General features: G+C 44.3%; 1 protein-coding gene and 1 long non-coding RNA gene across 2 annotated transcripts in view; one reads left to right on the forward strand and one right to left on the reverse strand.

Moving 5' to 3' along the window:
• Positions 1-13,772, reverse strand: part of DSCAM (DS cell adhesion molecule) — a 696,179-nt gene that overhangs the window by 19,556 nt on the left and 662,851 nt on the right. Inside the window, exons 28-29 of the mRNA XM_077118949.1 lie at positions 9,855-9,970; positions 5,939-6,088 (exon numbers count right to left, since the gene is read on the reverse strand). Coding sequence (XP_076975064.1) covers positions 5,939-6,088; positions 9,855-9,970 — 266 coding nt within the window. The remainder of the gene's footprint in view (positions 1-5,938; positions 6,089-9,854; positions 9,971-13,772) is intronic.
• Positions 1-13,772, forward strand: part of LOC143648663 (uncharacterized) — a 45,360-nt gene that overhangs the window by 7,728 nt on the left and 23,860 nt on the right. The gene's annotated exons all lie outside the window — the stretch shown is intronic.

A 13,772-nucleotide genomic window follows, 5' to 3' on the forward strand; every position in this document is an offset into this window, starting at 1 on the left:
AAAGCACAGAGCCCAGGGTCACCTTAGGGAGAAGGCAGGGGGAGATCAGAAAGGAGAAATGGCACAGGTCTTGAATGAAAAAAAAAAATGGTGCAGTGATGGCCCATTCTTTTGCCGCTGATGTCCTCATCCTGGACATCTAAGTTTTCCAGTAAGATGTCTGCCTGACATTGGCCCCCTACATCATTCCACCTTGGAACATTAGAGACAGACCCTGGAAAGTGGGCAAATGACATTTTTTTAGATGAAGCATTTTCCTCTTTGCAAGTTTCTAGTTATTGGACTTTGAACTCAATCCATCATTCCAGGATCCTGGAGAGAAGCATTGAGATGGCAGCTCAATCAATATATTTTAAGATTCCCTGGGTCATCAACATACTCAGTCACCAAGCATATTGTCTGGTGCACTGATTTTAAGAGATTTCATACCTTGCTTGCAAAATTCCCTGGAAGACTTTATCTGGAGGATTTTTTTTTTGCCTTGATTAGAATGTAAATGAGCTATGCTAGAGTGCCAAACCCTCTGGACAACAAGGTGTGAATGATAATTGTGCTTCTGTGTGGAAATGCTAGGAGAGAGGTCCTTAAAGAGATAAGAAAACATTATCGGGTTGGAGGCTAAATGTCTTCCAGGCACTACCTACTTGATAAGTGGAGCTTAAGCAAGAGGAGCTTGTTATTTAAATGCTAATGAACCTTTCCCCAGAAAATTATCCAGCTGATTTTACATAAGTTTTCAGGGTTCTCATTTTTATTCTTCTTTAAGATTCTGGCAACCACAGCTGGGGAGCAGTCTGAGCAGTTTACTCTTGGGAGGACCCCTGGAGGGACCAGTTCTCTAGTCCTACTTCAAGGACCCAATTTCCTCAAACCCCAACCCACACCTGTGTTTCTTCTTGTCATGCTCACACACCAAAGGTGGGGAAGGGGCTTTCGCTCTTGCCACCCCTTTCTTTACTGAGATTAATCTGCATGGAAAATTCCATGGTAAAGCTGCACGTGCCAGCTTCTATTCAAAGCTAGAGCTCCCTTTGAGTTAATTTTGTTCCTTTTTCCTTTTTTTCTAGAAGAGGACTGTTTCACCAGTGGCCTGATAATGTTGAAAATATAGGTCATGATATAGTTTCCTTGAACCACAGCCTACACTTCTGTTCAGCTCTAAGCAAGCATCCTCGAGGGGAGACTGTCTCAGTATGTAGACTACTGGGGTGCCCGACACAGTTTTTTTTTTTAATAATCAGATTTTTAGAGCTATTTTTTTTTTTACCTGTATTGCAACTGTTCTATATGATAGTCCTAGAAATAGAGAACAATAAATAGAGAAATAGAGAACAATAAATTTTGCTTTGATTGCTCCTGACAGCCTCCTTGGTATACCTTACTAACTAGTCCACTAAGCAAATACCTGTTGGGATTTAGTGCCCCTGGATGGAAGGTATTTTGTTTGGCTGTCCCACACACAAATACAGATATGGCTCAGTGCTGGAGTCACATGCTTGTTAAACAGCCCATGATTTACAGGGAGAGCAATGGAAATAACTCGTGGCCTCTCAAATCTGGGTCTGTACTCGAGTTAAATGTCTGCTCAGGGAATCCATTTTTCTTTCAGTATCCTGAATTTGGGATAAGAAAGGATTTTGTGGATATCAGGGCTATGAACCCTGTTCTGATAATTACTATTGTGCTGTGGCATTGATCTGCCTCCCCCGCTATTGCATTTCATGTCTTGCACGTGATGAGACCTCAGCTGTCTCACAGAAAGGATGAGCCTGGAGGTCTCAGCTGTCCTATCCTTTAGTTGACAGATATTTATTAAGGGCTTATTATGCACTGGACATGCTTCACCTATGAACTATCCCAGAGTACTGGGGTGTGTATTTTTTTCAACGTCCCAACCATATTAAATCTATGCTGGTAAGCACTTCTTATTTAACACAACTTTGAAGTCCATTTTTCAGTCCCTACACTTCCTTTGTGTAACATGACTGTGACTTGCAGGCAATCTAAAGGGGTTGACAGCAGGGGTGTTGAAGTCAGCCCTGGCTGAGTGACTGATCTGATGTGCCTGTCTCCTTTCTCACTGCAACTGGGGCAGTGACACTTCTCATCTTCAGAGCTGGGCGAGACTTGGATGAGACTGATGTGGTAGAACATGCCGGGCAGATGGGGATAGTCTGGTCAATTGTGCTATTTTACCTAGGATTCTCTAGTGATAAACACCTGGTAAGGGATGGAGCATACCCTGAGTTTATGGGGAAGATGTTGGTCAGGAGATTTGGTGAAGTGATAAATTTAGAGGAAATTGACCAATTTAGAGATTTGAGAGGAAAAAAACTAATTAAAAATCATAAAAAGTTACTGGAAAACTCGTGTGATTCAGACAGAAGTTGACTAGTAGAGAAAGGAGGGCAATGGCTCTGTCTTATTCATTCCCCAGTTCAGCGTTAAGTGTTTATTTAATGGGTGCTTGGTAAGTTCTCTTTGCATGAATGAATGAATGAATAATTGAATTCTTTCCAGGTAAATATAATAACAACAACACAGGTCAAGGCTAATACTCATCCTTTCATATTTCTTCACATCCGTGCCCAATTTCTAAGTAAGAAGGTTGATTTACATTCTCATAGGCAGGTAATGAGCTCATTGGTATCTGCAAAGTGTGGTGGGCTAAGACTACGTAACATGAAAAGAGACACCTCGAACTGGGTGAGGACAGCTGCCCAGCTTGTTAGATGTCTGAAGCAATGGAGAACAAAGAAAGAGGGATTAAACTGATTGCCTATGTCCTACACTTAAGCTTCTATACCTCCTTTCTTTCTCATCCCCATAGATTCTGATTCGAGAATTTGATAGCCATTCAGTATGGTAAACATATTTGCTGAATGCCTACTGTGATTAGTACACTGTTTTTGGTGCTGAGAATAGAGACATGAAGGACAGATCCCATCTTACAAAACTCATAATCCCACAGGTGAGACAGAAGGAAGGAGAGCAGCAACACAGCCAGGGGATGTGTTTTCGCACAGCGAAAGAGATAAATGGCAAATGGTTGCAATTTCTCCCATCCTCCTAAGAATTTATTGCTGCTCTATGGCAAGCTAATAAAATATTTGGAAACATAACTTCTACAATCCAGTCATCCCAGTGTGCAAACAATGTATTTTAGTTGTTATTCCTAAAATAAATAATTCCTATAACAACCACACTGTCCTAGCAGAATAGGAAAATAATGCTTGGTGCAGCTGAGAAAAGAGAGCTATAGATGAATCTATATATATACTCCAAACCGCAGGGAGAAGAGAGATATGTGCTTCATGGGATTAAGGTAATGTAACCCTTGGGCAGAAGCAGCAAGCCCTGGGGTCCAAGAAGCCAGAGGGCTGAGCTGGGCTTCAGAAAGCTCATGGTTTCAGTTTCCTGTGGGCATGTGTGTGGCCAACCACCTGCCATCTCTAATTCTGCAGAAAAAGTGGAATGTGCTTGTTCTCTTACATTGTGGTTTGGGAGAATATTTAACAACAACAACAAAAGACCTCTCACTAATGCAGTGTGTTCTGAAGATGCTAAATGAATACCCTCAATTTTTGTTTGTTTGTTTTGAACCATACACTGATCCATGGAATAGAATAGATTTACCTAATGTTAATATATATTATTTAAGGAAGTTCATCATAAATGAAGGTAAGGTTGGTCTGTGAGCTGTGATATGATCATCACGCTAACCCCCCGGGGATAGCAGCCCGTCAAATGGGTGACCCCTGCGTACCAGGTCCCTCAACAAGATCCGGCCAGCTACTTCTCCTGGTCAGCTACTTCTCCCGGCCGGTCGGCCCCACTCTCCCTGTCACTCTTGGCATTGCACAGCCACCTCAAGGTTTGCTCTCGCCCTTCCCACCCCAGCAGGCTGGCTGCCTGATTTCAGTTCAGGCTTTCTCCTCAGCAGAGCACTCCCAAACAACCACATCCCGAGGATCCCCTTCCCTCTGCCCCACACACCCATTTACTTAACATCACAGCATACTGGCCCTATTGTTTTCCCAATACCGATAAATAAAAAATGTATTTACTTGTTTAATGTCAGCCTCACAGCCCCCCACCTCCACCCAGCAAAGTAAGCATACTTATGAGGCACCCCCATCGCCAAGCAATGGGCCACAGGGAAAGTAAATCCTTAAGAAATATTTTTGAATGCCGAATGAAGCTCGGAAGTCTCCCAGGCACGCCTGCCATTTGACAGCAGTGAGAGGCATGTGCCACCCATCTGTGTCCTGCCTGACACTCACCTTTCACGTTCTGCTCGGAAGTCACAGATTGCGTTTGTGACTCAGATTCATGTCTCTGTTGATAGTTTAAGTGGCGTCAGATCAACTCCCTCATTATTCTGGGGCTGATGATGCAGCTGGAGGGTTCCCGGTGCTTTTCGTAACCGTTTACTGCTAGTCTGTGTGCATTTCTTTGCTAACTGAACACTGAAAGGGAGGCAAAAGTGCCTGCTGCTAGTTCTCTGGTGGTGCCATGAACGGGGCAAGCCCGGGGAGCTTCAGTTCTAGTGCCCCGAAGTGCAGTGGTGACGATGAACCGGCCTCCCGCACTTCCTGAAGCTGCACCACATCAGGAAGTTTCTCAATGAGGGGTCACAGACAATTTCCTGTAGGGTCACCTGGGATGCCTGCACCCAGGCAGATTCCTGGCACCCCCGCCCTAGACCACCTGGACCAGACTCTCCAGAGGGGACCCCAAAGAATAGGCCTTTTAAACAGGCACCCTGCATGATTCTGATGAACTCAAAATGCTGGGAGCCACTGTCTCACCTACATCCCATTCATGACTCCAGAATGTGCTGTGATCGAAGAAGGAAGGGGGGAGAGGATAGAAAAAAAAGACTCTTCTAGGATGGTCTTTAAAACGATTTTTAAAATGAATTTCTGTAACTGTTAAAACTTTTCTCATATAGCACAGTGATATTCAATTATCAGCCATTTGCTCAAGTTCCGTGCCTTTCACAATGTTTCACAATTTAGAGAGAATTTACGAAGAATAACTTCTTTTTAATTTAAATTACCAAGCATTAATATTACAATATTAATATTATTATACTGTTTGTTTTGCTAATTATAAAGCATAACTCTAAGAAGGTAAATTTTTGCAGAGGGGGATTAGAGACTTAAAAGTTAACAACAAAGCTTTCCAAAAGTAAATAAATGGGACACCAATTTCTCAGTCTTTAAAGAGATTCAGGAGCACTTTCAATTAGGAAAAAACAAGAATACCTAATTAGCAGGCTCTAGATACAGATTAAGGAGTTTAACTTCATTGAAGTAATCAATTTCCATGTATTATGAATGTAAATAACAGTTAAACCCAACATAATCCCTGGATTAGCTAGAATTGTAATTTTTCTCAGTTTGTTTGGGAGGAAAGCATAAGTTTTGAAGACAGACAACCTCAAGCTGCATCTTGGTTTGAGTACTCATTGTGCAACGTTGAGCTGGTTAACTAAACTTGCTGAAACTCAGTTTTCTCATCTGTAAAATAGGGGCTATTATATCTGCTTTACAAGTAGGTGCCTCTCAGGGTTACTGCAAAGGAAAGAGAGATGACGCATCCTTCTAACTTGGTGTATACTACGTGCACACTAACGCTAAACACCTTCCCCTTCTCCTGTGTGGTCTAGATAAAAATAATAAGGTAACGTGAGCTAAAACTTCTAACACTTCCCATAGGAAACAATGCTGAGAGCTAGTGGCTTCAACTGTTGTGCTTTTATAACAGCTAAAAGCAGACAATGGAAACTCTATATTGCAAGTGAAGATTTCATCAGACCTAATTGCTTCTCAGGGCCCCAAAGCCCCCAGTTTTCATTTGGCAGACAAGAATATTCGCGTATTTCCAGCATCAGTAACGCCGAGCGCCACTGTAAGTGTTGGTGATCACTCACTCGTTCCTGGCCGGGCATCCGACACGTCCACCAACGGCCCCGTGGCCTGCGACACCGACTGGTAGTGGACCGTATGGGTCACGGTCAGAGACTTCTGCTTGGCCGCCTCTCCAAAGTCAGCGTCAGTCAGCAGGACCGTGGAGCGGTCATCTGCAAAGCAGCGGGACGCAGAACACCAAACCCCGTCAACGCTGTGTTCCCAAGCCCAGATCTGCAAAAACCCAACCAAACCGAAAGCAAGAGCAGAACCTAAACAACTCCGCTTTCTCTTCCTTAATAGTACCACTGCTATGACTACTGATCTCATTGAAAGCAACTAAAAGCAAGGGGAAATTCAAACCCTGTCTCTAGAATTACTCTACATTGTCCTCTGGGGTTGGCTTCTGGGGCAGGAGTTAGCCTGACTCATCAACACGCTCCTCAACCTTGGGGCGCAGTTTTCTATGGCATTAAACAAACATTGATTTGGAGAAGCTGGCTATGCTCGCAGCCCATATGATACAGCAGGTATGGATTCATGGATTTTTCTAAGCTCACCTGAGACATCATCAATGAAGCCAGCAGCACCTGGTGATGGGATGCCATTTAAAAAGGGTCCTTTGGGCTGCTGAAAGATGGGTTTGCAGCACTGGAAAACACCCACGCAGCCTCCTTACTGGGCTTTTCTTTCACAATGGACTTGGGAAATGTTGGGGGCAGGAGGTGGAAAGGAGAAAAGCAGTCCTCAGGGCTTATCGATTCCTCTATTTGAAAGGATTCGAGGTGTGCTCCTTTTCTTCCGACCTCTTTTGAGCTTTAATTACTCTGTGGCATCCTCTAACTGACTTCCAAAATGACTCACTTACGGATTTCCAAAGTCCTATTGGCACAGGCACTTGAAGGTTAGCTAAGCTGGAAAGTGGATTCCGACTAATTCTGAACATTTTAGTGTTTGGAGAATGAGCAGCTGGCTGGGCTTGTGTCGTAATTTGCTTGTGTCAAGATTTTCGTGGCTATGTTTGTGATACTTTTCTCACTTTACTTATGAGTTTTTATTTTTACTCCAAGGGATACTTTCTTTAGAATAGACAGAATTTTTTTTTTGTATGTGGCATGGTGTGGGTCATATTTCATTCTTTTTCCCAGATGACTATTCCATTAATGCAGCACCATTTGCTGATTTTTGGGGGGATGAGGTGGGGTGGGGGAATGCATGGGCCGGGACTTGAACCCGGGTCTCCCGCATGGCAGGGGAGAACTATACCACTGAGCTACCCCTGCACCCCCAGGACAGGCAGATTTTTAATAAATTTCCAAAGATTGCAGCCTGGGATGATGCTCATGTGACTTTATCAGCCAGCCGGGAGCAGGCTACCATTTGCCTTGGTACCAGGATACGAACAGGGAAAGTCATAAATGATACAACTAGCATCTGTGCCCCAAAAAGGCTCTGAACAGAATGAACCTTACAAAATCCAATTCCTCAGGCTCTGGCAGGAAAGGAAAGCCTCTTGAAGTTAGAATACAATTTCTTGGCAGGGAAGCGGAGGAAGGACTGCCAAGGTTTCTGCTCCACTCCCAGGGCCGGCGGTACAGTTTGGAGGACGACCCCCAGGGCAGTCCTTCCCTCCACGACTCGACTGGGGTCTCCTTTCTACAGTGATGGGGGCTGACCTGGGACCAGAGCCCCGACACTGATGTTGGTTTTCCGGGTATAGAGTTGATGAGCTGCGGTTTCTGACATCCTGCCCCTGTCCACTGCAGGTTATCTGCAGGGCTGGGTTACAGACTTTGCCCGGAAATTTCAGGTGCCTGTCAGTCTGTGAAGCAACCATTTATACTGGCTAAGAATGAACAGCACTCTAATATTGGATTTTTCTCATCACAAGCCCAGAGCGTTTTCAAGCATCACATTTCTACTTCCCTGATAATTAGAAAATGCCATCGACCCACTGCCAAGTATCCCCCGGAGGTAAACGAGGCCTGGTGAGGAACGACCCTGCTTGCAGCGGGATGCCTCTGTCTGAGGGTCCTCACTACGCAGAGAAGCGACGGGCAGACCTTTGTCCGCCATGAACCCAGCAATGACTAGCTACTAGCGGTGAGTTACACTCACAGGATCTGTCCAACTGTCTAGTTTACAATTTTTGTTTTTGGGCGTGTGTGGTTCAGGAATCGAGCCTGGGTCTCCTGCAGGGAAGGTGAGCATTCTACCACCAAACCACGCGTGCACCCTCCAACTGTCAATTTTAGCAGCCACATGTAGAATTACTCTCCCATCTACAGGGGAATATCTAGCAAATGCCATGATCATATCATAAGGTCAAAGAAATTACATTTTGATTTTCTAACCGATGTTTCAAGGGACATTTTTTGCATGTCCAGTCAAGGGCGTGAAATAAGACATCCCATTTGTGCTACTGAAAAGAAAAACATAATCAAAAGCCAACCTTAGGACCTTATTCTGATCTGAGCCAAGCTAATAAAAGTGTGTGCATTTTAGGACAAGCAGTGCCTCCTCGAACAATGTGGGACAGATGTCCCTGGAGGTGGCTGTCTGAGTAACACATCTGACGCGATCGGCCCTTCTCTAAGCGCCTGGGCCTGGGCCAGCCGTGCAGCCAGCAAGGGCAGCACCGGCCCAGGTGGTGGGCGCCTGATGCCCCAGGAGAACACTGTTTAGGTAAGACACGCTGCAGGGAGGGGATTGGGCTACTGCACTGCTGCCCAGCCTCTTCCTACTGCCTTCCCTTAGGGGGAAGCTGGGGACATGCTGGGAGCTGGGCAGTTTTATCCAGATCACAGGAGAGGGGAGTGTCCTGGGACAGGAGCGCCAGCAAACATCTCCCAAAACAAACATAGGTCTGAGTTTGGCAAGTGACAAGAGGCGGCCTCAGGAACCTGCTTCAGAGTCTGTTTCCATGGATGCTGGAAAGCTCCTAAGGCAAGGGATTCTGGAAGGAGCCTGCGGACAAGGAAGCAGGTGGCCATGGCTCTATCATGGAAGGTGGAGGTCAGGGTGGCCGAGCACAGGGACACCGAGCAGGCTGTTGGGGGGGGGGGGGGCGGGACTCATTCTGTTCAGTGTCCGTGTGTCCTTGGCAAGTTACAGAGCCTCTCTGATCCTCTGTTCATTGGGAGGGTGAAATTAAATAATGCACATCAAGTGTTTAGAAAAGTACGTGGCATTTACAGAGCCCTTAGTAAGCATTCTTCTGATTATCACTGCAATGGGAAGTAGGAAGTCTTTAATTCTGGGATAAAGAGAACCATATAGGCAGACCATATGAGCAGTGGGCTTAGAGTAGAAAGGAAATTGAAAGAGTTAAGACAACAGGTTTTAGGGGAACAAGTCATTAAACCGCTCTGGGTATCTGTTCTCCAACTGCAAAATGAGGGAGTTGGGTGTATCCCAAAGCCGTGCTGAGGAAACAGGGCCAGGATGTTGGTGTGGGCACCAAGGAAACAATGCCAAGATGTTTGCTTGTCTAACTGCTGAGTAGAGTTTAAGCGTTTTCTTTAACATAGGCTGGCCTTAATAAATCCATGAGTCAGGCATAGAGTGAATTTCCATCTGGGTACTTCAGAGCACAACTGTTTCAGGTCATCTGATTATAAGCATCGAGCATTGATGTTTTGGAGCGGTGCCAATGCCCTCCATCTGCCACCCCCCTGCCCTCCCAAAGAAGGACCGAGTACAGGTCAGAATTGGGAATCCCTATCCCAGCTTACCTTTGAGGCATGTGAGTGTCAATTTTCCCCATATGTGCTGGTACCCATTATTCTCCTCAGTGCCTATCCTTTACCTTCTCACTTCTGTGCTCTTAGTAGTTTCAAGACATCTTCTAGCTAATACTTCCCACGGGCCCAGGATTGGGCTGAGAGGGCATCATTATGGCAACCACAATGTGCAAGACAGAAAAACAGGACAGCTTACCAATGGTCTCCATCGTGTCTCTCTCTTCAATCAGAAGCTGAGCTCGGGGGATGTCGATGTGCATTCTCAGGGTCTGCTGTTGTTTGCTCAGGGTATCTGAAGTCCGGGTATTCTTACTGAGATCAAAATAGGGGAGATGCATTAACAAATCCAGTTCAATATTATGTCATGCCATCGTTTGCTTGTAAAACACCTTGGTTTATTGTCTAATTATACAAATGCCTGTGGAGAGGGGAGTGGGACAAGCATTTATGATATGAAATGTTTTCCTTCATGCAAATAATATTTATTAATATTATTTCAGCCAACAGGGGAGAGGCCCAGAAAATACAGATTGTTAATAAAGACTGGTTCTGTCTACCAACAGAACCTTTGAAAATTTCCCATTTCTTGCGCAAAAACTAAATAAGACTGATTAAAAAGTGGTTTAACCAACAATATTTCTGTTTGTTGGATATGAGATATTCTGATGATAATAAAGGAGAAAATGTGTGCAGCACCTTTTCACTGGGTGGGCATCCACTGATGGATTTGTATTTAAATCTGGGGCGATTTTGTCTTTGTTCTATTAGCAAATCATAAACCTTGTTAGCTTCCCTGACATTGGTTTAGTTCTCTTAATGGAAACTACATATCAGAATAGAAAAAAAAAAGCAATTACTACAATAATTTTATCTCAAAATTTGTGTACCAGAAAATTACTCTGAGTGAACTATCTTCCAAAAATAAATGAAAATAGCTAGCAAAACTGCATTACATCATCATATTCAGTTACAGCCTGCAGTAAGAAAAAAAAAAAAAACGCTCCACATTGCAGAAAAATGACCAGAGTCAGTAAAGGCCTTAATGCACATTAGAAGGATGGCTGTTCGGTCTATAGAACTGGAAGAATTTTGTAGAATTTAAAACAATGTTTATCAAAACACGCTTAAAAATGCAAGCAACTGCCATTTGGACAATTCAATCAAGGTGTTAATCTATGACATTCATAAATTCAATTCAACAATTGTCAAAAGTGAAGTTTTTTTTTTTTTCTTTTTTTGCTTTGTTAAGCCATAAGCTCATCAAGAGAAGAAGTTGTGAAAAAAAGCGAAGTTTTGAGAAGGCTTCCTGAACCCTTCCATGTGACACCTCACAGGCTTTGCCATCCTAAAAAGGGGTTCACTAGGGCCCCAGGCTCTGCCTCTGTGTGAATGCACCCTTGAACCTGCCAGGCAATGTGGCTGATGCAAGGTCACCCAGACAAAGCTCAGGCTCACTGAGGAACCCCCTTAGACGCTGGCTTGTGGGAGTCCATGTTAGCATTCAGCCTATTTTATAATGCCCCCCCCCCCTTCAGATGAGCATAAAGAGAAAAACCCAAGGAAAAGACAACTTCTGAAAGGTGAAGCATTCCGACTTCGGACTCGTTCTTGAATCAGATTTCTTGGCCAAAGGACATGTAACTGGGCTATAGAGCGAAAACACGATAGTTATGTTCAGAGCCCAAACTCAAATGTGTTGACCCGAATTCTTCACCTGGTCTATATTTTCTCAAAAGTTACCAACTCAACTAACTTCTTACTTCGTTTGTGGTTTTCAAACCAACACAGCTAAGCAGACAAAGATTCACATACTTGTACCAAAGTAGAAAGCATCTGTGGTGACTTGGGAGCCTGGTCTTTATGCCATCACTTAGACAAGGTTTATTTCCACAAAAACATACGGGGTACTTCTCCTCTGCGAATATCAGAATGATCTGCTTAGAAATGTCACCAGGGACCTGAGCCCTGTCCTCACACCAAAAATAGATCTGTAAGCTCGTTCCTTCTGCTCACCACAACGTTACAAGGCAGCCAGCGGTCGCTCTGCTAACCCGCTCTGCACATGCAGGACAAGCTATACTGAAATAACAAGGAGCCCTACGCTGTCATATCCACACAGGAAGGAGCTAAACAACTGCCGTGAACCGCTGCAACTGGCACAAAGATTCAGAGTACAATTAAGCTTGATAAACGAGGGCAGTGAAAGCTGGAGGTGAACTCCATCTTCTGCTCCAAGGACAGCAAGTTACAATGGCCCTGCAGGGGCAAGCCAGGCAAGTGCCCGCTCAGCCGCCAGTTCAGGAGCAAATTGTTCCTCCACCAGTTATACACTCGTCATCCCCTTTGCTTAGAACACACTGCCCCTACCCCTCAGTGCCCCTGGCTGGCTGCCTCCCTCCCCTGAGGACTAGACTCAGATTCCTGCTTATCAAAGGAGTCAGGCTGCCCATGCAGTGAGAACTCTGCCTGCTTCCTTGCCCCAGGCTCTGCTTTATTTCCTTACCCCTTATTGCTTCCTAGCTTATATTTATCTTACTCAGTATCTGTCTCTCTCAGTGGAGTATATAAGCTCCACAAGGGTTATTTTCATCTGTTCTGTCCCCTGTCTATCCCCAGAAAACAAAAGGGTATCTGGCACAATAAATATTTTCCAAAGATGGCTAAATAAATCATGTTATTTTGGGGGTAGTTTTGTTAGCTGAATGACCTGTCCCCAAACGACTTTACTTTGGGGCAATAGTGAAAGATTTTTTAGGTCACTTCTAAATTCTTTCATTATATCAACAGTTACTACCATATTTGACATCTGTTGCTTTATGAAGGCTGAGTCTCAAAGTTATCATAGCTGATCATTAGAACAGCAGCAAGCCTTATAATAAAAAGGGCTTTGAAGAAACCTCATTTGTGACCTGGAGATTCGTAATGTTTTTACTGTGCAAGCACAGTTGCATCTTTCATATGATATAAGGCCACACTAAATATATTATTGAAATGTACTTTTCCATCCACCACTTGCCATCTAGTTGCTTAATTAAAATGGAGGGACAGTGAGGGTTGAGGTTGGGTGACAGGAGGCAGTATTTCCCAGACCAGCCAATTAGTTACCTGCAGCTGCTACAACTCTTCAGCATCTGAGTATTTCCGTAAAAGAGGGAGAGGAAAAAACATCAAGAGGTCTGCACAGCTCTTCCTGCCCCAAATACTGTACAAACATTCTTCATTCTTTATGCATAAAATAACTGTTGTGCTATCAGCAGTATAACTTCTTATAATGCTTTGGTGGGTATGTTTTTTTTTAACTATGTGTATGTAATTTGAACATCAAGAAGCTAAACCAATTTAAAGTCTCAATTTGGACCTTGCTTTAGTTTGCTTTCTCTTTCACTGATACTCACTGTTGGACATTAAACATGGTTAGTGCTTTACAGCAACCTCTTTGGAGGTCTATATGTTTTGTTTTGTTTATAAATAATTCCTGCCTAAATACACAAAAAGAAAATCCTTTCTCTTTGGGCACCATGGGTGGAGCTTCTCTTCCCTCTTCTCTGGGATGGTTTCCTTGGGCAAGGAGGATGGATATCTGGAAGCATGAAGGCAGCCTTGGGTGAGGGTGCTGTGTGGCAGAGCCTCTGGTCTTTAGGGGCATCTGCACGGCTGGCCCTGGGGCCAGATGTTATTGAATTACGCAGATGCTTCTTTTTGGAACACGGTAGAAAGATCAATGTGACACTCACGTCGATCACAAAGTATAAAGCTAGGGAGAATTTTGAATTGCTGTCTAATCTGACCCTCTTGTTTTTGGCTGGGGCAAGTCGGACCCAGAGGCAAAGTGCCTTGTCCAAGATCATAAGCCTGGCTGCTGGCAGCATTCAGCCTGGAACTAGACCTTCTGGTTCTCTGTTCTTCCCATGAAACCTCCTAATTCTCAGCTTTCCAGATCAGGGAAAGATCAGGGGCGGAAATTCATACTCTTCCCTGGACCCCCACAGATACCAGTGGTCCTGTCATGGCCAAAATAGGCTTGGTACTAGGGTGGCCAGGTGGGTGATGAGGTCTTCTTTTGAATGGACCATTAACCTGCAAAGCTCAGTACGAACTGAGTGTTCATGATTAA

The sequence above is a fragment of the Tamandua tetradactyla genome, chromosome 10, assembly GCF_023851605.1.
Source record: "Tamandua tetradactyla isolate mTamTet1 chromosome 10, mTamTet1.pri, whole genome shotgun sequence".
Lineage (NCBI taxonomy): Eukaryota > Metazoa > Chordata > Mammalia > Pilosa > Myrmecophagidae > Tamandua > Tamandua tetradactyla.